The sequence below is a fragment of the Rhinoderma darwinii genome, chromosome 2, assembly GCF_050947455.1.
Source record: "Rhinoderma darwinii isolate aRhiDar2 chromosome 2, aRhiDar2.hap1, whole genome shotgun sequence".
Lineage (NCBI taxonomy): Eukaryota > Metazoa > Chordata > Amphibia > Anura > Rhinodermatidae > Rhinoderma > Rhinoderma darwinii.
The window spans coordinates 77,517,307-77,541,612 of record NC_134688.1 but is presented as its reverse complement, the minus strand read 5'-3'; the positions used below and the strand labels follow the sequence as shown (position 1 = coordinate 77,541,612).

The following is a 24,306-nucleotide window of genomic DNA, read 5'->3' as shown; positions in this document are numbered from 1 at the left end:
TAGGTTATTGCATATAACTCAGAAGGGAAGAGCGGTCCAAGCGAGGTGGTGGAGTTTGTGACCCTTCCAGACAGGCCAGGTGCACCCTCAAAGCCTTCTGTCAAAGGAAAGGTCCACGCACAGAACTTCCGCATAGTTTGGGGTAAGTGCTGCTGATTGATTTGTCCCTCTATGTTTTATTTGAGCGCCATTTTGGGGTTTATATATAGATATAAACTTTAGGTAACTTTGTAAATACATTGCATTACTTATTTTTCATTACTCTTTAGTCACAGCCGGTATTCTATCCCAGAGCTGCATTCACAATTTTGCTGGTTGTCGTTGGAAACCGCTTAGCTGAGCTCCTACAATGTAGAGGGACAGTTAGATTGCTGTACAGTGACTACACTTCCTAGAATGCAGATCAAAAATAAAGGTTTAGGCCGGTTTCATATATGCGTAATATGGCCGCAAGGCCTGTCTAATTGAACTAACAGCATCATAGGGAAAAATGCCCATATTACGCTCGTGTGAAAGCAGCCTTTTGCAGACATTAAGCCACCAAGAAATGCTAGGAGATTTCATCCAGCAGAATTGTAATTGCAGCTCTGGACCAGAACCCAGACTGTAACTTACATGTAATGCATTTTTTTTTTTAACAAAATGTTTTATTTACTCTGATTCTAAAAGTAAATTTGTTAACCTGCCTGAAGAAGGGGCCTGTGTGCTCTGAAAGCTGCGTATAGAACTTTTATGGTTAGCCAATAAAGGTATCATAACTATTATACTTTTGTCTTTTTTGACACAAAAGTATTTAACATTTCAAATTGTAAATTGTAAAATAATGCTCAAATGTAAAGATAAACTATAAGGTCTTTCTTGGATCAGAGCAAATCTATCCTAGACAGGTTTCTCACAGGTTTTGATGGCGCACATTTTACTTTCTCTAATTGTAAATGGATGTGGAATATATTGCCTTCTATATAAATTAAGTTAATAATTAGTATCTTTATTACTTTTATGTTAAAGGTTTATTGCCATCTTAAATATTTATGCCATATCCATGGGATATGCCATAAATGTCTTAAAGATGCGGACCCAGTGTGCTTGGTTGTTTCTAGAACTCCCTCAGAAGGAATGGAGAGAGCCTGTCACATGTACGCGACCACCTCTTTATTAATTCTCTGCCGGGCGACCCCTGTTCTGGAGATCGGGTCGAGTCCCGGGACCCACATCTATCAGACGTTTATGGCATATCTCCTGGATATGCCATAAATGTCTAAGGTTGGAATAACCCTTTAAGGATTTGCGTTATGTGTAATTCTCTTATATACTCTTACCAGCTAGTTCGCTTTAAGGGCAAATGTTGATCTCCGTTTACAGTGGCCTATGGTTTGCTTGTGGAGCTCACACTTTGGACTTTTGTAGCAAGTAATTATATTATTGGTAGTAGAATTGTAAAGGATCTGCCAGGTACTACGTCTGTGTATACTCCCGGGATTAATTAGTCGACACCTGAGGCCAGACCTCTTAGACTGACACCGGCTCCCACCAACCAGGGTGGCAGGCTCAGGAGTGGGAGAGCCTATCGCGGCCTGGTCAGTCGGAGTTAGCTCCGCCCCCTGTCCATTTATACCTGCCGTGTTCTCTTCCTCAGTGCTTGTTATTCTTCTTGGATTCCTGGCCCCACTGCTGCCTTGCTCCAGCCTGCTTCTGCCGTGCTTCTGCCTTGCTTCAGTTCCGCTTATCCTGCTTCGCTTTGCCCCTGGCTTGCTTCCTGCTCCGTGCTCTCGTTGGTATACTCCACTACATCCTGACTGACTCATTCACCGCTCCGTTTCCTCGCGGCGTTCCGTGTGCTACTGCCACTTCCCTTGCGTGTTCCCTGTTTGTACTCCCTTGCACTTAGACAGCGTAGGGACCGCCGCCAAGTTGTACCCCGTCGCCTAGGGCGGGTCGTTGCAAGTAGGGGGACAGGGCGGTGGGTAGATTAGGGCTCACTTGTTCCCTTCACCTCCTTCCTGCCATTACATAATAACAAGCCCATACCTAGTCTACCATTTCTCCTACGCTGACGCTATCATGGACCCCCTTGAGACCCTGACCCAGCAGATGCAGGGCCTCTCCCTACAGGTCCAGGCCCTGGCTCAGAGGGTCAACCAGGGTGACGCTGCCTTAGTAGTACCCCTCACCTCACCTCTAGAACCCGACCTCAAGTTACATGACCGGTTCACTCCTCAGGTTCCGAGAACCAGCGGGTGGGTATCATTATATTCCGACTCCAGGAAGGCCCCCAAGAGTGGGCCTTCTCCTTGGCTCCTGACGCCCCTGAACTTTCCTCCGTTGATCGTTTTTTCTCTGCCCTCGGACTCATTTACGACGAGACTGACAGGACTGCCTTAGCCGAGAGTCAGCTGGTGACCTTACGTCAGGGTAGGAGACCTGTTGAGGAATACTGTTCTGATTCTAGAAAGTGGTGCGTAGCTTCTCGGTGGAACGACCCGGCCCTAAGGTGCCAGTTTAGGTTAGGATTATCTGACGCCCTGAAGGATCTGCTGGTTAGCTACCCCTCTTCTGACTCCCTAGACCAGGTTATGGCACTAGCAGTACGACTTGACCGACGTCTCAGGGAACGTCCGCTTGAACGTTTCAATGTGTTCCCCTCTGACTTCCTGCGATTCCCCCGGAGGTCCCGTCTCCTCGCTCTTCCACGGAGGACTCGGAGGTACCTATGCAACTCGGGGCCTCCATGTCCCCTCGACAACGTAGAGCGTTTCGCAGGAAGAATGGTCTCTGCTTCTATTGTGGGGACGACAAGCATCTACTGAACACCTGTCCCAGGCGCAAGAATAAACAGCCGGAAAACTTCCGCGCCTAAGTGATCATCGGGGAGGTCACTTGGGCGCACAGATATTTCCCGTTAATATGAAACGCAATAAAATTTTGCTTCCCTTTCAGGTCTCGTTTGCTGGCCGGTCTGCCACTGGCAGTGCCTTCGTGGATTCTGGCTCATCTGCTAATATCATGTCTGTGGAATTTGCTATGTCTCTAAAAATGCCTTTTATTGATTTGCCTTATCCTATCCCGGTAGTGGGTATCGACTCCACTCCTCTTGCTAATGGCTATTTTACTCAGCATACTCCTGTTTTTGAACTCCTTGTTGGCTCCTTGCATTTGGAGCAGTGCTCTGTACTGGTGATGCAGGGATTATCGTCCGATCTGGTATTAGGTCTTCCCTGGTTGCAGCTGCATAATCCCACGTTTGATTGGAATACTGGGGATCTCACCAAATGGGGTAGTGAATGCCTGATGTCATGTCTTTCGGTTAACTCTATTTCTCCCCGGGAGGAGGTAAACACGCTTCCTGAGTTTGTTCAGGACTTCGCTGATGTGTTTTCTAAGGAGGCCTCCGAGGTGTTGCCCCCTCATAGAGATTACGATTGCGCCATCGATTTGATGCCTGGTGCCAAGCTTCCTAAGGGTAGGATATTTAATCTTTCATGTCCTGAACGTGAAGCTATGAGGGAGTATATCCAAGAATGCCTGGCCAAGGGTTTCATTCGCCCCTCGACTTCTCCTGTAGGTGCTGGTTTCTTCTTCGTGGGGAAGAAGGATGGTGGTCTTAGGCCGTGCATTGATTATCGGAACCTGAATAAGGTCACCGTAAGGAACCAGTATCCCCTTCCTTTAATTCCGGATCTTTTTAATCAGGTTCAGGGGGCCCAATGGTTTTCTAAGTTCGATCTACGGGGGGCATATAACCTTATCCGCATCAAAGAGGGGGATGAGTGGAAAACTGCGTTCAACACACCCGAAGGTCATTTCGAATACCTGGTCATGCCCTTTGGGTTGTGTAATGCCCCTGCCGTCTTCCAGAATTTTATTAATGAAATTCTGAGAGATTACCTGGGTAATTTTCTTGTAGTGTACCTTGATGACATACTGGTGTTTTCCAAGGACTGGTCCTCCCACGTGGAGCATGTCAGGAAGGTCCTCCAGGTCCTCCGGGAAAATAATCTGTTTGCGAAGACCGAAAAATGTGTGTTTGGGGTACAGGAGATACCATTTTTAGGTCAAATCCTCACTCCTCATGAATTCCGCATGGACCCTGCCAAGGTTCAGGCTGTGGCAGAATGGGTCCAACCTGCCTCCCTGAAGGCGCTACAGTGTTTTTTGGGGTTTGCTAACTATTACAGGAGATTTATTGCCAACTTCTCGGTCGTCGCTAAGCCTCTTACGGACCTTACTCGCAAGGGTGCTGATGTCCTCCATTGGCCCCCTGAGGCCGTCCAGGCTTTTGAGACCCTCAAGAAGTGCTTTATCTCGGCCCCCGTGCTGGTTCAGCCCAACCAAAGGGAGCCATTTATTGTGGAGGTTGACGCATCCGAGGTGGGAGTGGGGGCCGTCTTGTCCCAGGGTACCAGCTCCCTCACCCATCTCCGCCCCTGTGCTTACTTCTCTAGGAAGTTTTCGCCCACGGAGAGTAACTATGATATTGGCAACCGCGAACTTTTAGCCATTAAATGGGCTTTTGAAGAGTGGCGTCACTTCCTGGAGGGGGCCAGACACCAGGTAACGGTCCTTACTGACCACAAGAATCTGGTTTTCCTAGAATCTGCCCGGAGGCTTAATCCTAGACAAGCTCGTTGGGCACTATTCTTTACCAGATTTAATTTCTTGGTTACCTATAGGGCTGGGTCCAAAAATATTAAGGCTGATGCACTGTCACGTAGTTTCATGGCCAATCCTCCTTCCGAGAAGGATCCTGCTTGTATTTTACCCCCTGGTATAATCGTTTCTGCCACTGATTCTGATTTAGCTTTTGACATCGCGGCTGATCAAGGTTCAGCTCCCGGGAACCTCCCTGGGGACAAACTGTTTGTCCCCCTGCAATACCGGCTAAGGGTACTCAGGGAAAACCATGACTCTGCACTATCTGGTCATCCTGGCATCTTGGGTACCAAACACCTCATTACCAGAAACTATTGGTGGCCTGGGTTGCCTAAAGACGTTAGGGCTTACGTCGCCGCTTGTGAGGTTTGTGCTAGGTCCAAGACCCCTAGGTCCCGACCTGCGGGCTTACTACGTTCCTTGCCCATTCCCCAGAGACCTTGGACCCATATCTCCATGGATTTTATCACCGATTTGCCTCCATCTCAGGGCAAGTCGGTGGTGTGGGTGATAGTAGACCGCTTCAGCAAGATGTGCCACTTTGTGCCCCTTAAGAAACTACCTAACGCCAAGACGTTAGCTTCTTTGTTTGTTAAACACATTCTGCGTCTCCATGGGGCCCCAGTCAATATCGTTTCTGACAGAGGGGTACAATTTGTTTCCTTATTTTGGAGAGCTTTTTGTAAAAAGTTGGAGATTGATCTGTCCTTCTCCTCCGCCTTTTTATCCCGAAACTAATGGCCAAACGGAAAGGACTAACCAATCCCTGGAACAATATTTAAGGTGTTTCATCTCTGACTGTCAATTTGATTGGGTCTCATTCCTTCCCCTCGCCGAATTTTCCCTGAATAACCGGGTCAGTAACTCGTCAGGGGTCTCCCCATTTTTCTGTAATTTCGGGTTTAACCCAAGGTTCTCCTCCGTTTCTCCTGGTTGTTCCAATAATCCCGAGGTAGAGGACGTTCATCGGGAACTGTGCACAGTCTGGGCCCAGGTTCAGAAGAATCTAGAGGCTTCCCAGAGCGTACAAAAGATTCAGGCTGATAGTAGACGTTCTGCTAACCCCCGGTTTGTCGTCGGGGATCTGGTCTGGTTGTCGTCCAGGAACTTGCGCCTTAAGGTCCCGTCCAGGAAGTTTGCTCCCCGATTTATTGGACCTTATAAGATCATTGAAGTCCTCAACCCTATATCCTTCCGTCTGGAGCTGCCCCCATCCTTTCGCATACATGACGTCTTCCATGCCTCCCTCCTTAAACGCTGCTCCCCGTCCTGGTCCCCCTCGAGGAAACCTCCTGTTCCCGTTCTCACCCCTGAGGGGGTGGAATTCGAGGTGGCCAAGATTATGGACAGTAGGATGATCCAGGGCTCCCTTCAGTACCTGGTCCATTGGAGAGGATACGGGCCGGAGGAGAGGACTTGGGTACCTGCTCGTGATGTTCACGCTGGGGTATTGATCAGGAGGTTCCACCTTCTCTTCCCCACTAAACCGGGTCCTCTTAGTAAGGGTCCGGTGGCCCCTCATAAAAGGGGGAGTACTGTAAAGGATCTGCCAGGTACTACGTCTGTGTATACTCCCGGGATTAATCAGTCGACACCTGAGGCCAGACCTCTTAGACTGACACCGGCTCCCACCAACCAGGGTGCCAGGCTCAGGAGTGGGAGAGCCTATCGCGGCCTGGTCAGTCGGAGTTAGCTCCGCCCCCTGTCCATTTATACCTGCCGTGTTCTCTTCCTCAGTGCTTGTTATTCTTCTTGGATTCCTGGCCCCACTGCTGCCTTGCTCCAGCCTGCTTTTGCCGTGCTTCTGCCTTGCTTCAGTTCCGCTTATCCTGCTTCGCTTTGCCCCTGGCTTGCTTCCTGCTCCGTGCTCTCGTTGGTATACTCCACTACATCCTGATCCTGACTGACTCATTCACCGCTCCGTTTCCTCGCGGCGTTCCGTGGGCTACTGCCCCTTCCCTTGCGTGTTCCCTGTTTGTACTCCCTTGTACTTAGACAGCGTAGGGACCGCCGCCAAGTTGTACCCCGTCGCCTAGGGCGGGTCGTTGCAAGTAGGCAGGGACAGGGCGGTGGGTAGATTAGGGCTCACTTGTTCCCTTCACCTCCTTCCTGCCATTACAAGAATATGAGGGAATTGCATATAATTCAACTTCCTAGTTCATATACCCTTTACGAATATTCTGTCGTCTGTAAGAACATGAAGTTCTGTTGTAAGACAAGAAAAAAACTTTAAAATGTATTTCACAAATGACCTGACCCTTTTTATGATGATTTTTTTCTCTCATTTTCTCTGTAATAATTTCCCTATTTAGATCCACCAAAAGATAATGGAGGAGCAACGGTTACTAAATATATTGTGGAAATATCTGAAGAGCAAAGCGGTAATTATCTCATAATTTCTTGTTCTATTAGTTTACTATTGTATCTGCACAGCTCTAAATGGAAAATATACAAAACTCTTCATAGATCATAATGAGAACCACTCAACTCCACTGGAATACATCCAAAAACATTGCTGTATAGTACAGAAAGGCAATATCCCGTGTCCGTCAGATAAAATACTTGGCCATCCACAACCGGCCCGGTCCATGAGGCCCAACAGTGGAGAACTCCAGCAAAAGCTGCCATGAAGCTGATCACTCTTGGCTAGGATTTCTTAGGCTTAGTTCACACACAGTTTTTTGACAGGCAGAAAAAAATCTGCCTCAAAATTCCTTAATGAATTTTGCTGCCGATTTTGAATTGCCAGCATTGTTTGTCATTGTTTTTTTTCTCTGAGTTTTTTTTGCCCGCGACCATTGAATCAAATGCAAAAACTGCGTGCAAAAAAAAACGCAGCAAAAAAACTCTCCAAACGAGCGCCACAGGTTTATTTTGCCTTCCATTGATTTCAATGATAGGTCAGAGGTGGAAACCACTCGGAGAAAGAGTATGCCAGGGTTTTTTTCTGCAAACTGCAAAAAGCCGCCCGGAGGAAAAAAAAGAGGCCTCTGCCTCTCATTGTAATCAATGGGTGAGATTTTGGGCATTTCTTGGCACTGATTCCGACACAGTTTCTGCTTCAACTTCAGAGCCAAAAAACTCACACCGTGCCTTATTCACACGAACGTGTTATACGTCTGTGTGACAGCCGTTAAAACAACGGCCATCACACGGACCTATGTAATTGAATGGTGCCGTTCACACGGCCGTTGTTTCAACGGACCATGTGTAGGATCCGTGAGAAAATAGGACATGTCCTATTTTTTGCGCTTCACGCATCCCTCCATAGACTCTAGTCTATGGGGGATGCGTGATAACGCATCCCGCAGGGAAAATCACGGATGCACCTCGGACATGAAAAAACAGCCGTTTTTCACGTCCAGGATGCGCAACGCTCGTGTGAATCTAGTCTTACGCTTGAGTTATTTTGCAATTTAAATATTGGTTATTATTGGTATTTTGGCTGATGGTAACTACAGAGTTTAAAGATCTGTCCCCGGAATATGTTGCTATTTAACGGGAGCATGTTAAAATGACCGGTTCGCTGGGCTGTTATTTCAAATAGCCTGAAAAATGTTGTGCCGCTAAGAAATATAGTTTTGAGTTTGCTGTGCTCTTCCTCGCCTCTCCCTGCCCCCTCACCAATGATTGACAGCTGCTGTGCTTCTGCCTGTATACACAACAGCCGGCAATCCTTGATGAGGGGGTGAGGACGCTATTTCTAATGGAACAATATTTTTTTGTGCAGTTTGAAACAATGGCCCAATAGACTTGTCATTGTAATATAATGTATATATATATATATATATATATATATATATATATATATATATATATATATATATATATATATATATATATAGATAATGTATATAATATATATTATAATAGGACAAGTTTTTCTCATGATGGATCCACTTAGATTTTCCTGAAAAGTTGAAGACCTGGAATCTCAATCATTTCCTATGGTCGGCCTAAGATAGGCTAGCTTAGTTTAATACTGTATTGCATTAAAATGTCATTCCGGGGGAGCCCAAGAGAGGGCAGTTTCACTGGATCACGTATTTAATCCCTTGTGAACAGGGTAATAATGAATAGTGCAAACAGAGGCTTATTTAATACCATGACATGATGTGTATATATATGACTTGTTACCACTGGTATCAATGATGGTTTTTCACGTGTACGCTCACGTGTATTAATAATAAAAGGAATAACCTTCATTTTTCTCCTTTGTTTTACTTCGTCTGGTGCTTTTCTATGTGTTTCCTATTTGTATAACCATCCAGCTTTTGTTTCCTGTATGTTTTCTACGTTTTGTAATTACGATATGGCGGTACCTCCGTCTATTGTGACGTGCTGTCTGTTCAATCCACAATCCACCTGATAACCATGTTTGTATGTCCGCTTGTCTTTTGTTAAGTCGTGAGTACATACCGATCAATGAGCTCACGCTTATGAGATAGATATATATATATATATATATATTTATATATATATATATATATTGATTCTAGGAGGCTTTGATGTTTTGTTGTGGTTTAGATTATCTCAGAATCATTCAGTAGTTCTAGGAAAACAGCATAGATGTTAGTAAAACAATAGCTTGTGATTGGCACGAATCTAATTTTTCAGGAAGCAATTGGGACACTGCGTACACCGGGCCGGCGCGAGAGCATGTGTGTGACCACCTGAGCCCTGGCTGCTCTGTCAGGATTCGTATCTACTGCGTTAGTGACGGTGGACAAAGCCTGGTATGAATACCTGAATCTGGTTGGTTAATTGCTTCATTTATTGTAATGGAAAAGCCATTAATGCAGATGCACTTCAAGATTATTTTTTTTTATTGTTTCCAAATTCTCCAGGTACTGGGACATACATCAATGCCTAGGACTGTATTCCTTATTATAGGCACAGGAACACTCCAAGCACAACTTATACACCTCGTTATGCGTAGCGCAGGATCAGAGTGAGTGGTTCATAACAAAGGGATTCAGCAAACACCAAAGCGAGAGTCCCTGTGTCATGCACCGCCCCTCAGGCCCTTCACTAGGTATAGCACAGTGTATCAGTTTTGCCCAGTGTTTTAATTAAAAGGATTGACTCGTTTAGATTTTCAATTGTGTTTGTATGTGTATGTATGTGTCAGTGTGGTCTGCAATACTTAAAGGCTATGTAAACCTTTTGAAGCCCCCTTTTTTTTTTTATAAATATAAAACTGTGTTTTTTAGCGTTTTATGCAACTTTGTAATTTATTGTTATTAAAAATAGTTTTTACTTTTTCCACATACAGCTTCTATGTATCCTAGATACATAGAAGCTGTATCGTGCACTGAAACCTGAATCCGTCAGTTCATAACTTAGATGTGATCGATAACGGATGGATCCTGCGTGTCAGAGACATGCAGGGCTTGCTGCCACCGAAGTCGTCACTTCCACTGACCTGACGGATACATAGAAGCTGTATCTGGAAAAAGTTGTAATTTATTTTTATTAAAAATTATTTTAAAGTTGCACAAGACACTGATACACTGTTTTAGTAAAAAAAAAAAAAAAAAGCTTCAGGGGTTTACAAAGAGTTTAATGAAGTGATCTATTATTTATTATGTTTTTTTGTTTCTATTTTGTGACTTAAGAATTCCGAAACGTTGACAGTACAGACCCCAGCTGTGATCCCTGGACCTTGCCAACCACCAAGACTCCAAGGCAGACCACGGGCAAGAGAAGTCCAATTACGATGGGGTAATGTTAGCAGCATTATAATTTACCTTTAAATAAAACCACGAGGTGTATGTTTCAGAAAAAAAATCTATATATATTACTCATATTAAGATGATTTTAGAGGTCAATACTCCTAAAATGTTTTTTTTATAAATACTTGCATTCCGCATAAAAAAACAATTCTAACAAACCTGCGTTCCTCTGTTATTCCTTTCGGAAATGTATGAATATATTGACAACTGGGTGTTACCGTTTGCCTTGTCAGGAGGGCCAGTCTTTACATACTCTGACGTTGACCAATAAAGTATCAGATTGTGTAGGGGACATACCCTATTTACAATAAGAATTGCAACGCCCACGATTCCAGGAGGAACAACAGAGGAATGGCACAACTCTAAGAAAATAATTGTTATGTTATGGGGATTGCAATTTTCAAATTGTGTTTTATACCCTCCTTTAAACTTCTTGCTTGTCTGGTAGGAATAGGTCAGATGTGTTGGACATATTTCACATATGTCTTGTTCTCTTTATTTTAAGCTGTAGGCAGATATTTCTCCACTATTATGTAAAGTACCTATTATGTCTATAGCACCCCCTCTGGTAGATGGTGGGTCTTCAATCACCTTCTACAGCCTAGAGATATCTACTTGTGATGGAGAACAGAGGGACGTTTACCAAGGAAATGAGATCGAGCACACAGTCTGCGGCCTTCTTCCAGGAAAAGCTTACAGCTTCAGGATACGTGCAGCAAACAAAGCCGGGGTATGTGTATTTCTGCTATATTCGATATTGATTTGATTTTGAGAATATGAATACTTTGTTTTTATATCTCATCCCTCTTCACAGTTGTTTCTTTGAATCCCCATTGAATATGATGGCGAGTACCGACAAATGTGCAGCCGACTCTCCTACTCTTAGCGGCCACGTTAGGCAGGGCTGAAAGGCACAACAGGCGACATGGGACCCCTGTTTTACCAATAGGTTTAGGATATGTCATAAAAGTTATTGTCTGATAGGAAATTAGAGGTTATAACACACTTTCTGAACTCTGCTCTCCATCAAAAAGTGAAATGGTCCCGGGTCACAGCTGTTTTGCTCTAAAATTGTTGTCAATGTTATATTCATACCTTGACGCATTGCGATCATTTTTAGGTGGTTGTAACTTTAATGCTAGTATTTTGCTTGTAAAGTTATATATTATTTCTTACTTATTCCTTAGTTTGGACCTTTATCTGAAAAGTGTGAAATCACAACAGCACCAGGACCACCAGATCACTGCAAACCGCCTCAAATAACCTGCAGATCAGCAACATGTGCACTTATATACTGGGAGGTAAGAGTATAGGCGACAATTGTTGACTTTAAGGCCGGGTTTACACATTGCACTTTCATATTAAGTGCAGTCGAATTCAAGAGTTGTTTTAGGCAAAAATCAAAACAAAAAATGTATAATAAGTGTTCTAAACTATACAGTGTCAGCCCGGCCAAATAGGTATACTGAAGAGGATGAAAGACGCCTGACCCTTATCTGCAGGCAGCTGTGACCCTTGCATTGGTTTATGTGTAGATAAACCACAGTCACAGGATCCAAACAACTTCCTGCCACAGCACTTAGCCGATGACCTTCAATGCTTTACTATATATATATATATATATATATATATACTTCTTGTAACCGCTACATTCCCATCTTTCATATCCCTTGTATCAGCGCAACCAATGAGCCCATCCAACTTTCGATCAAGACTGTTCTTCCAACACATGGCCACAAAATAGAGGCTCTTTCAAGTAGCCTACACTGTTCCATACAACGGAATCCTGTAAAAAAACATATATTTCACAGTATATTGTTTTTTAAACATTAGAGCCTATGAGTGATGGATACCACTGCATGACATACGTCACGGGTATACGTTTAACATATACGTCATGGTCTTTTCAATAGCTTTTCATGACGTGAACGTTAAACTGATACCATTGTAGTCTATGGGTTTACGGATACGTTAAACAGATGCCTAATAATAGCATCCGTCACCCATACTCTGTAATGGTATCCGTCAAACGGATACGTCATGAGAGTTTACGATATGATGCCAGAAGAGTCATGCAGGGTCCCATTCTAATTAATAGGAGCCGTGCATGAGACTCTTCTGGAATTGTATAGTTCCCCTGAAGTGCTTAAAGAGTCTCGCACACTGGGGCTCCTAATGATTAGAATGGTTTACGCCCCTGGACCCTTGTGGGTTTTTCTTTCTTTTTCTGTAGAATTGATCAAACTGTCCATTGTACCCTTTTAATGTTTTTTGATAGGATAATGAATTTGGAATTTCATGTGCACTAGCAAACCGAGTATGAGTGATATTCCTTTTTTATTTTCAAAGAATGATTTTATATGTTCATCCCACAGGCCCCCAATAATAATGGTGCGGATATCACGGAGTACCGGGTGGAGTGGGGAGGCATGGAAGGCTGCATGCAAATTTGCTTCTGTGGACCCGGCTTTACTTACGAAATAAAAGGCCTTTCACCAGCAATTGTCTATTACTGCAGGGTTCAGGCAAGTTTATGTACAATTATCAGATTATTTATTGCTAGACCACGGTCTTTGCTCTGCTACTGTGATTTATACGCTCTTATGCTTTATTTCCATGCTTGCAGGCTGTGAATGTTGCTGGCGCAGGCCTTTTCAGTGAAGTTGTCGCGTGTTTGACGCCTGCCTCTGTACCGGCAGCCATGACAAACCTCTGGGGAATGAAGGAAGATGAAATAGAGAGCCAACATTATTCTCCTTCCACCTGCCTTGCTATACAGTGGGAGAGGCCGTGTGACCACGGCTCAGAAATTACTGGCTACAGTATAGACTATGGAGACAAGCAAACCATCACCGTAGGAAAGTCATCAAGCTACATTATAGAACACTTACAGCCAGACACCACATACAGGTATAGTACAGAGTACATTGCATAACACTGTCCTAATCCCCTTTATTCATGGGTGCCTTGTCAAAAGTACTGTATCCCAGAAGTGTACCCCAACACTACTACAAAGGCCTTCTTAGACAATGCTGATCATGTGACCCTTTATCCATGCTGAGACTGGATAAATCACCATATTTGCACAATAATTTGCGACCTTTTGCCATTTTGCACCATCCCGTTGACTTTTTTTTTTTTTTTAAAGTGGACGGGACAAATCACTTTTACAAATTCACTATAATTTACGACAAAAACTGGTGTAAGTCACAGCGGGAAATCTACACCAGCTCGTAGCAAGCATAGATTTAGCTTTCTGGCTCACTGATGGGAGATGATGCAACAAATTTATTAAGAGGTGTTTGTCTTTTAATAAATTAGTCACATCTTATTCTTGCGGCTTCAGACTAAAAAACGCCAGTCTTCGTAAATCTGCCCCATTTTCTTATATAAAGTGCATTTTTTTACACTGATAGAAGCATATTATAGGCTTGAATGATGGATTATGGCACAAAGTTTTTGTGTTGTGTTTGTAATAATTCAGAGGCACATCATATTCTCTAATAAGTCTTAAGATCTGCACACTTCCGTGGAATTGTCTCTGAACCACAAGTTCATCACCAAGATAATGGTTTGCGCCCATTTTTTTGATACAGCCTCAAAGTTAAACACTGCTATAAATATCGGTAGCAATGCAAGTTACCTCAAGTTCTGTTAAACAGTCTTCTTAAAGACTTTTAAAGATATGTATTTACATATCTTTAAAAGTTTCCACTCTTCTGCTGACATCCAGTATATGTTTGTTCTCTACTTATTAGAATTCGGGTTCAAGCCCTAAACAGTCTGGGAGCCGGTCCTTTCAGCCACTCTGTAAAATTGAAAACCAAACCCCTTCCCCCAGAGCCCCCGCGTCTGGAATGTGCTGTGTATGGTCACCAGAGCCTTAAGCTGAAGTGGGGAGATGGTACGTCCAGAGCTCTCCCAACAGACTCCATTCAGTATCACCTTCAGATGGAGGACAAAAGTGAAAGGTAAGGAGATACGTGCTGTGGTGTCATGTGTGCTACGAAATGTTACAGCTAAATGAAAATCTGTGCTATGTTTCTACACACGTAGTAGTATGATCATCTCCGATTACATAAGGTGCACCCCTAAAGCTAGCCATACACATCAAAGATATGTCAGTGGAATCTGGCAGCCTTATATATGGGTACAGCCCATCTGTTAATCTCCTGCTGTCTTGGAGCGGTGGTCATACATGTGCGCTGCGGTGGGACCCCCAGCAGTAAAAGACTTATCACCTATCCTGTGGATAGTTTAATTACAGAGACCAGGCAGCATGGCTTCTGGTTTTATGTTAATGGGTGCACGTTCCTGGTGGGCTGCTCATGTACACGTCCACAATTGAATAGCCTGATGGAAGGGTTGAAAGACTGCAGATAGTAAAGAAATTACTCTTAAAGAGGCTCTGTCACCAGATTTTGCACCCCTATCTGCTATTGCAGCAGATATGCGCTGCAATGTAGATTACAGTAACGTTTCTATTTTTAAAAAACGAGCATTTTTGGCCAAGTTATGACCATTTTCGTATTTATGCAAATGAGGCTGGCAAAAGTACAACTGGGCGTGTTGAAAAGTAAAAGTACAACTGGGCGTGTATTATGTGCGTACATCGGGGCGTTTTACTACTTTTACTAGCTGGGCTTTCTGACGAGAAGTATCATCCACTTCTCTTCAGAACGCCCAGCATCTGGCAGTGCAGACACAGCCGTGTTCTCCAGAGATCACGCTGTGACGTCACTCACAGGTCCTGCATCGTGTCGGACGAGCGAGGACACATCGGCACCAGAGGCTACAGATGATTCTGCAGCAGCATCGGCGTTTGCAGGTAAGTCCATGTAGCTACTTACCTGCAAACGCTGATGCTGCTGCGGAATCAACTGTAGCCTCTGGTGCCGACACGATGCAGGACCTGTGAGTGACGTCACAGATCTGCACTGCCAGAAGCTGGGCGTTCTGAAGAGAAGTGGATGATACTTCTCGTCAGAACGCCCAGCTAGTAAAAGTAGTAAACACGCCCCGATGTACGCACATAATACACGCCCACTTGTACTTTTACTTTTCAACACGCCCAGTTGTACTTTTGCAAGCCTCATTTGCATAAATACGAAAATGGTCATAACTTGGCCAAAAATGCTCGTTTTTAAAAAATAAAAACGTTACTGTAATCTACATTGCAGCGCCGATCTGCTGCAATAGCAGATAGGGGTTGCACAATCTGGTGACAGAGCCTCTTTAAGTGTTTTTTATGAGAAAAAAAAGTTTAAAAAAATACATAAAAGTACATAGTAAATATCCCTGAAACCTGAAAGTTTGGACTTCTGCTCCTTCCTCAGATGTACATTTACATGTTGGAAGTGGCACCCGCTCAAATACTTTGTACATGTTCCTTTATCATCTCCCGCAGGTTTCTATCCTTATACAGAGGCCCTTGTCATACGTATAAGGTACAAAGATTAAATGAGTCCACATCATACAAATTTCGCATTCAGGCTTGTAATGAAGCTGGAGAGGGACCCTTTTCCCCAGAGTATGTTTTCACAACCCCCAAATCTCTCCCATCTGCTTTGAAAGGTAAGTGAGGCTGTTCATTAATGCAGCAAAAAGATCTATGAGAAATATCTAACATTTTATTGATGTCACAAAAGCTGTTGATTTCTGTCTTCTTGCAGTAAAACTAGTGTTACTTTGTTTTCTTCATGTGTTTACTTCGCAGCTCCACGGATAGACCAAATAAATGATCACACCTGCGAAGTCATCTGGGAGTCCCTGCCCCCTATGAAGGGTGATCCAGTCATCTACATTCTACAAATTATGGTCGGAAAAGACTCAGATTTTAAACAGGTATTCCGCTTGTTGGTAACAGACACGTAATAATGATTCAAAACAAAGCCGGACTAAAATATACAGAAATGTAATAATATACAGAACACTTGTCCGGGAGGTTCAGCACTAATAAAGCAGTATTGGTGGCGAGGCTTCTCCAAAAAAAATATATAAATATATATACACAGATAGGGTATTTATATTGTGAGCCCAACTGGGGACAGTTAATAAGGACAACTTCTGTACAGCGCTGCAGGATATGTTGGCGCTATATAAGTAACAGCAATAAATAATATTCGGTAAGTTGGGGTCAGTGTACCGCTATCTATAATGGTTAGTTGAATGATCCAAAACTGAGGGAAAAAAAAGCACTGGAGAGCGGATTAAGGGCTCAGGCAAATGACTGTTGCCATTTTGCAGACTGCAAAACACAGATCCTAGTGGGTTCCTTGTGCTGTCCGTTTTTTTTTGCCGACCAATACGCTAGAATGGGGGAGACAGACCGCAAATATGGACAAGAACAGGACCTGTTCTATAATTTGCAGAACGGACGCACGGATCCATAATAAAAACGGATGTGTGCATGGCCCTAAATAAATAAATAGTTCAGTATACTATCCCCAAAAAAACCGGATAGTACACTGAAGAAAACATTGGTCGTGTGCATGAGCCCTAACAAGTGGGAACAGTCCAGTCCCTTGTAGAAGTGAGACTCACAAGGGGTATCATAGCAAGCATCTCCAAGGCCCCCAGTCACGTTGCAGGTTTGTGGACCCACTAGGCCGTAGCGGGGAGGCAGCTGGCCAAACAACAGCGAACCCCAGTAATACAATGTCCCGCACAAGGGTACCTGGGTAGTCCAGACAGTGGCCGCAGCTCTGGCACAGATGGGTGCAGCAAGCAACGCCAAACGTGGCGGATGACACAGGTGCCGCAGGTTGCGCCAGACGTGGCGAATTCCTCTGGACGTGGCAGATGACAAAGGACGTGGCACGACTCCAACACTAGTAGGCACAGGAACAAGAACAGCATGGGATACAGGAACAGGTAACAGGTAACAACTGGAACAGGAAACACGTGGCAGAAGACACTTGACGTGGCAGATGGCACTTGAACGCGGGTAGGCACAGGAACAATACGGAATACAGGAACGGTAACAGGGCACGGGTAACAGCTGGAACGGGAGACACTAAGGGACCATTTGCAAGACAGACTTGGGATAACTAACAACGCTCAGGCAAGGATCAGAAGGGCTGGGGCCTTCTTATAGACCAGGAAATCATGGGCAGTTGATGATGATGATTTCCACGAGCGTGCGCGCGCACCCTACGGGACACAGCAGACCGGAGCGGAAGTGGACGCTACACCCCCACAGTATATAGAGATTAAAGCCACGGTCCACAAATTTGTTGGTATTTCCAGGCTTTCCATTGGCTTTGCATAATGCTGTTAATCCTTTGGCTGATGTTAGGAGATTTATTTCTTCATTTGGAACTTTTCCGTTAAAGTTATCATAATAAGGGTGAGCTGAGGTATATGTATTAAACCCAGGAGGCAACACTTAGAGGTTTGCAGGACAGGGGTGCCCGTTACGTTAAGAAAGTGGACTACTTGGGCCCAGGAGCCCTGTATTTTTAGGCACTGCCAGATAAGTTAGTAAAAGCTCCATAAAGTATGTATCCTTGTGTCGCGTGTTTTAGTGTATATGGGGGATATGTTTGCCGACTTCTATAATGTCTGCCCGATACTTGTTCATTTCACCACCTCAGCATCCGAAGCAAATCTTTATTTCTAAGACAAAAATAAATCTGTACAGATGTGAGGAGCCGTCTTGCATGGCCTGTACATGACTGAAGGCAGACGTACATCTTTACTCAAAAGCAAATCTTATTGATGTAAAGTAGAAATTGAGATACATCTGACTATTGGCTTCCCCTCTGGAGATCAGTACTGATATATTCATTTGGCTTTTATTACAAGGTTTTGTTCTGTGGTCATCATAATAGTTGCCCTACAATTTGTTCATCTTTGTGTTGATTGACCATATTTTTGCTTTTATAATTAAGTTTAATACATTACCAGACTTTTATGTCAGATGCAAAAAGAAAGCTGTTGAAGGCAAATATAGATTTTTCTGGTTATTGAATTACATTTTTAAAAATATAACACTGCAAATTATATTAATTTAGCAAAGCAAACAGGACTGTATTAAATTACCTAATAAGACTTCCTGCACAACTAATCTTATTAATACGTGCTTGGCTAACCAGTTTACTATGGACAAGGAGTCTACAGAAAACAAAAACATCAAGAGCTTTGTAGCCCTTCTCTGTTGTTCTTAAAGGTTATGTCCAGCTGTGAGCTCAAAAAGATATGTAAGGAATTACCTATAGGTCATGGTTACCTGAAATGTATTATCTGATTGGCTGTATTTTGGCTCCGCTTTATTATGGTTGAGCTGTGATCCCTGACTAGTTTTGCTGTCTGAGGTAGTCTGAAATCCACCTCCCATCTCATCCTAGGTACAGGCTGCTAATCTTTCCCCTTTTCACTGCAGCTCGGCCTCCTCAGATTGGCTGCTGTATAAAGACAAGCCCTGCACAAGCTCAACAGAAATTCAGTCCACTGAAAGCTGATTACTATTACATCAAGGGCAGAATGATTATTAAATACAGACTACAAAAACACCAGTAGGAAAAAGAAGACTACCACATATATACTGAGGGAAATGAGCTTTAGTAAGGAGAGTTAGAGGAGTTATGATACAAGTGCAGTAGTCAAGATGTCTAAACACGATAAGATATAAATTGTTCATAAAGTGTTAATCTAGTGGCAGCTATGTCCACTCACTATACAGCCTTAATGAACTTCAGTTTGGGGAACTATATGTGGTGTCACCTACCAGCAATACGGGTAGCACAATGGTAAGGGAGCATCACCCACAGGTCTTCATGGAAAATGCATCATGGGGCAGTATAATATGTGCACATAGGGATCTCTAGTCTAACATGGACAGCTACAACCTGTCTTTTTAAGGGTTTTTTCACTTAGGACGTTTCCCTTTTGATTAGAAGAGTCCCCTTAAATTAAGTGTACCCACAGTGTTCAGCTGTAATCTCCAGAGGAAGCTTTTAGCAAGTGTTCAATTTTCCTACAAATCAAGCAGTACGTGGTGCTTGTTAAAATAAATCGGTAGTCCACGTCGTAAGTATGGATAGGCCAGGTACCCCAGAGGGAGAGACGCTCTCTGTAGCTACTTTGCGCTTTGGCTTATTGATAGAGGTCCAAAAGAGGGACTCCGCTCTATTAACTGAAAATGCCCTAATAGGGTATAGTAAAATGTTGTTGTTTTTTTAACCAGACAACCCCTATACGTGTTAAAGGGAAGGTCCATCTTCGCAACTATTTTTATTTTTAAGACGATATTCATTGTTATGCTCTTCAGCATCTAAAGTGATAAATGAAATGCGCCAAAAAGGACAGATGTCTGCGGGTTGTTGGACAAGGAGGTGTGGATTAGCCGGAAGGGGGGGTGTAACTTAAGATGCACTTAAATTTTAACGCCAAAAAGTTGCTTAAACTAAGACCATTAATAGGTGGTATAAATTTAAACAGGTGTCTACACGTGCGCCTCATTTATTATCCAGCATGAGCCACTGTGATAAATTTGGTGCATCTATTCTAATTATTAGCGTTTTCAATTTAAGACTGTATTCATAAATCTGCCCCTATGTGTCTCTGTGGTAACAGACTACAGAACCCTCTATAGTCTGATCATGTAGTTATATTACCATTCCTCTGTCCTCTACTCCTTGTTACCTACCAAATGTATGTAAGAAAAGGAGACAGATGGAAGAGATTATGATTACAGGATCAGAGTACACAGTCTGTCACCATGGAGACACATAGGTCTGCATAGGAGCTGTAGACACAATGGAGAAAAATGATGGTGCTCTAACAAGACCTGCAGACAATTCGGAAGTCCTCAGGATCTGCTGGTGCATATCTAATGTCTATGGAGTGGCTTAACTCTGAAATTCTATCTATACAATCCTAGGTGTTCTATTGTTTGACTGAAACTATTTAAATTCAACCTCAGAGTTTTTGACCTGTTAATGATAGATCGTATTTTCTCTTCCAGGCATATAAGGGACCCAATACGTTGCACCGATACTCTGCTCTCCATTTGAACTGTGAATATCGATTCCGTGTGTGTGCCATTCGCCAGTGCCAAGATGCTGCCGGACCTCAGGATTTGACTGGTCCCTACAGTGCCACAGTCTTGTTCATCTCACACCGGAACGAGTCCCAAAGCAACACCAGCAAAGACATTACTGAACCCACAAGGACAACAAGGACGCTAAGTGACGAGCAGTGCGCTGCTGTCATTCTTGTGCTGTTTGCTATATTCTCCATCCTTATTGCCTTCATTATCCAATACTTTGTCATAAAGTGAAGGAAACCCATTTAGCTTTATCCTGATCCCTATACTTTATTTTTTTACTTTACATCTTATAAAGAAAAACATATTTTGTTTTCCAAATTATCTTGCTTTTAAAGAAAACATGGTGGCATGCAGTATAGCATCAGGACTACTATAGCATGTCACATTGTCTCTTCTGTCAACCACAAAGCTTGTACCATTATATGGTCCTGAGTTATGAAGGCACAAGCCCGACAGACCTCTACTCATATGCCATCTGGTGTGATGTTTACACACGTCCAACGCTCCTCCGTTCTTTCATGGTTAAAAGATTGACCTTGTGCGAGGATGATAGAAATTTATTTAAGGGTCACCTTAAGTGCTGCAAAAAATACATTGTTAAAGTGGGGGTGTTCTTCTCATTGTACTTCTACCTCCTCTGTGTCTTAAAGCTACCCTTTTTGGCTGCCTGGTGTGTTGCTCCCTCTGGCGGTAGCGGGGTATTAATCTAAATACAGTCATTTGTCTCAACTCAGGCAGTAAATACAACTGGAATTTCTAGAATGTCAGATTACTCAATAAAAAAAGAGATAAAGAGAGGCTTTTAAGAGATTTATTTTAGATACTACAGATGGCACAAAAGGTTTAATTTACTTCATAAAGCTCGATCAGAAGATTTATGTCTTGCAGAGACGTGATAGGAATTGTCCTTTGTGAGGCTAAGCAGGTTTACATTTGCTTGCTTTTAGTGTGAGGCACCAGCCTTTTTATCTAAAATGGATGAAGCACCTTTTTTTTTGTTGGCCAAACGCGTTGTGGAAGGGCTTTTTTTCTGCTGATCAGAATAAGAAAGTCCTCTTGTGGCAGGCTGATCCCTTAAATAGATGTTTACAAGAAATATGATAGTCCTGTCTATGGTAATGACTAGGAAGACATTCATTGTCTATTATATCAGATAGTCTGCTGGAAGATTAAGGGGGGAAATACAGTACAATCTCAAAGTATGTGGCTACTCTGATAACTAAGGCTTCGTTCACATCTGCGCCAGGGTCCCGTTCCGACATTCAGTCAGAGCTTTCCGTCGGAACGGGACCCTGACACAAACGGAAACCAAAGGTTTCCGTTTCCATCACCATTGATTTCAATGGTGACGAATCCGGTCCCAATGGTTTCCGTTTGCCTCGGTTGTGCAAGTGTTCTGTCGTTTTGACGGAATCAATAGCGTAGTCGACTACGCTATTGATTCCGTCAAAACGACTGAACCTTTGCACAACGGAGACAAACGGAAACCATTGGCATCGGATTCGTGAATGGTGAAGGAAACAGAAACCTTTGGTTTCCGTTTGTGTCAGTCAGGGTCCCATTCCGTCGGAACGGGACCCTGGCGCAGATGTGAACGAAGCCTATGGTGTCCAGTATACGTATTACTGTGACTGCCTTCATCCTGCTGTCCTGCGTCTTGACACCTGCAGTTCATCTTCAGTAGGTTGAATGATCAGGAAAAAAAAGTTGTAAGCCATGTCAGCCAGCCACATTCTAGTTATCATATCACTAATACTATTTAAAAGATGCATGAAGACTATTTAAAGCACCTCTTCACTGTGGACCAGTTTTCAGAAATGGAAATAAAAGGTCAGCACTCCAAGGGGAAGTCCAATTTATATATAAGAATGGGAACATGGCGCACACACATGGTAAAATTGCTTTACGTCAGGCAAAAAGTTTCGACCCGGTTGGGACTTTCATCAGTTCCTTGGACGAGGAAAATAAAACGAAATATTATTATGTGTAGTGATTGACTCATCATAGGTACAAATATAAAAAAACGAGGAAAAAGAAAACAAGCAGCAAAGCAATCCAATAATAATTCTACAGTAATAGATCTGCGCAAACTAGTCATCTGACAGTGTGGTTTCATGCCATGGTTGGTATAGATTTTATTGTATTTCTCTGTCCTTTTTTATTGTTGTTTTTTTAAGATTAGTCTATCACTACATGGATAGTGAGCTGAATAAGAAAAAATAAATAAAACCTTGTAACTAATGAAGGTTCAATTAGTTTTGAAACTTTTGAAAGTGTAACTAATTACGAAGACAGACGGCTCTCCCATCCAACTTGAAGCATCTTTACCTTTTGTGTGCCACATTGCCATTCTTTATGCTGTTTTCAGAAATGTCTTTGGCTGTTTTTTTGTTTTTGTTTTTTCGTAAACTGGTACTAACATTTTTCTATGGGGAGAGAGCTGGCAACCACTAATATCTCTATAGAATGGATAGCTGCTCGCTATCCATGGAGAGCCCAAATGATATCCTCCAACCAGTGAGGAGATCAGCTTTGTTCTAAGCAGCAGAAAGATCCAACTACATTTATTCCTGTTCCCATTTCCATTCAAGGCATCTTTGACCTCTTTGCTTGGGACCCTGTGGCACTTCATTTTCTAGACTTCATAGAGGGTTAACACTTCAGATTACTCTTTGGAAATTCAGGTATGTCTCTGCACTTTTAGCTAACTAATATATAAGTTGATGGGCTACCAGTATTCTTACAGCTGTCCTGCCATTGTGGAGTACTCCACAGCGTATCCATTTTTTGATTCTTATCCCTTTTTGTTACCTTTCTCGCCAAAACTTAAAGGCAAAATGTTGTAATTTGCACCAGAAAACTTTTTAAGCTGCTTTATTTCTTGGAGATAAAAAAAAAACCTAATGTTTAATGTTATGTCTGTCCTGAATTTGTACCAAATTGTTAATTGCATGTAGTCAGTGTTGCATAGAAGCACTTTGCGGTTTTCTCCTGTTCTGTGAGCTTGCGATAGTAAGTCCTCGAATGACAAGAATGAAGTATGATATTGATACCTGTGTGCGGGTACCAACGAACTGCCAGCTTAAATGAAATGTAACCTAAAACTTACTGCTCACACATTGTCTGTTCTTTCACAAATCCTCGTCTTTTTTATTTATTATTCGCTATGTCAGGAGGTAGTGAATTATTCTTTTACTTTAGTTGGGATTGATTAGCATTTTAATGACAGTAAGCACTTCTCTCGGATAAATAAGCGCTAATTCATGCTATGAAGATCTTTTCCAGTGCTGTTTCTACAGTAGTAATGGGCATGTATTGTAATTGTTTGTGTCAAATAATGTGTTTGTAGGTTTTTATTTTGTTTTTGTTACAACGGATGTTTAAATTTCAGTCCTGTAGTGGTAACAATGCTCCGTCCTATGAATTGTGATGTGTGTTTTACTTTTGTTGTTTTATCTTCCTTTGTCACCTTTATATGTATCGGTTAATATGTTCTCACAGGAAATGATATATAAAATATATATATTTTTTCTAGAGCCTTCTTTATGTGCCATGTTCGGCCAGTATAAATGAGGTTGTGTGTATTTGCCCAGAAATTTCCAAACGGTTGAATGTCTAAAATTATGGTCACTCTGAGATGATCTATAGTGACCTGTTTTTTCATAGCAAAATTCAAGATGAATTCCTATTTTTGATAGTAAATGACATTTAATAGTGTATTTGCCGCTGATTCTCCGTGCAGATTTCAGCAGATATAAGAAATTTTAATCTAACCTTAATTTTACCTCATACACTGTACATTCCAAAAAATAAGAAAAAAAAAAAAGCTAAACTTTTTAAAGTCTTATAGGTACACTACCAAACATATCA

At 42.7% G+C, this 24,306-nt stretch overlaps 1 protein-coding gene across 4 annotated transcripts in view; it reads left to right on the top strand.

Moving 5' to 3' along the window:
• Positions 1 to 21,878, top strand: part of FNDC3A (fibronectin type III domain containing 3A) — a 210,462-nt gene extending 188,584 nt beyond the window's left edge. For all 4 annotated transcript variants that reach the window (XM_075851793.1, XM_075851794.1, XM_075851795.1 and 1 more), the window contains 12 exons: positions 4 to 142; positions 6,963 to 7,031; positions 9,268 to 9,386; positions 10,269 to 10,374; positions 10,943 to 11,115; positions 11,573 to 11,686; positions 12,761 to 12,910; positions 13,012 to 13,295; positions 14,144 to 14,356; positions 15,793 to 15,959; positions 16,102 to 16,229; positions 20,353 to 21,878. In XM_075851793.1, coding sequence (XP_075707908.1) covers positions 4 to 142; positions 6,963 to 7,031; positions 9,268 to 9,386; positions 10,269 to 10,374; positions 10,943 to 11,115; positions 11,573 to 11,686; positions 12,761 to 12,910; positions 13,012 to 13,295; positions 14,144 to 14,356; positions 15,793 to 15,959; positions 16,102 to 16,229; positions 20,353 to 20,667 — 1,977 coding nt within the window. In that variant the 3' untranslated portion in view covers positions 20,668 to 21,878. The remainder of the gene's footprint in view (positions 1 to 3; positions 143 to 6,962; positions 7,032 to 9,267; positions 9,387 to 10,268; positions 10,375 to 10,942; positions 11,116 to 11,572; positions 11,687 to 12,760; positions 12,911 to 13,011; positions 13,296 to 14,143; positions 14,357 to 15,792; positions 15,960 to 16,101; positions 16,230 to 20,352) is intronic.
• The last annotated feature ends 2,428 nt before the right edge of the window (positions 21,879 to 24,306 follow it).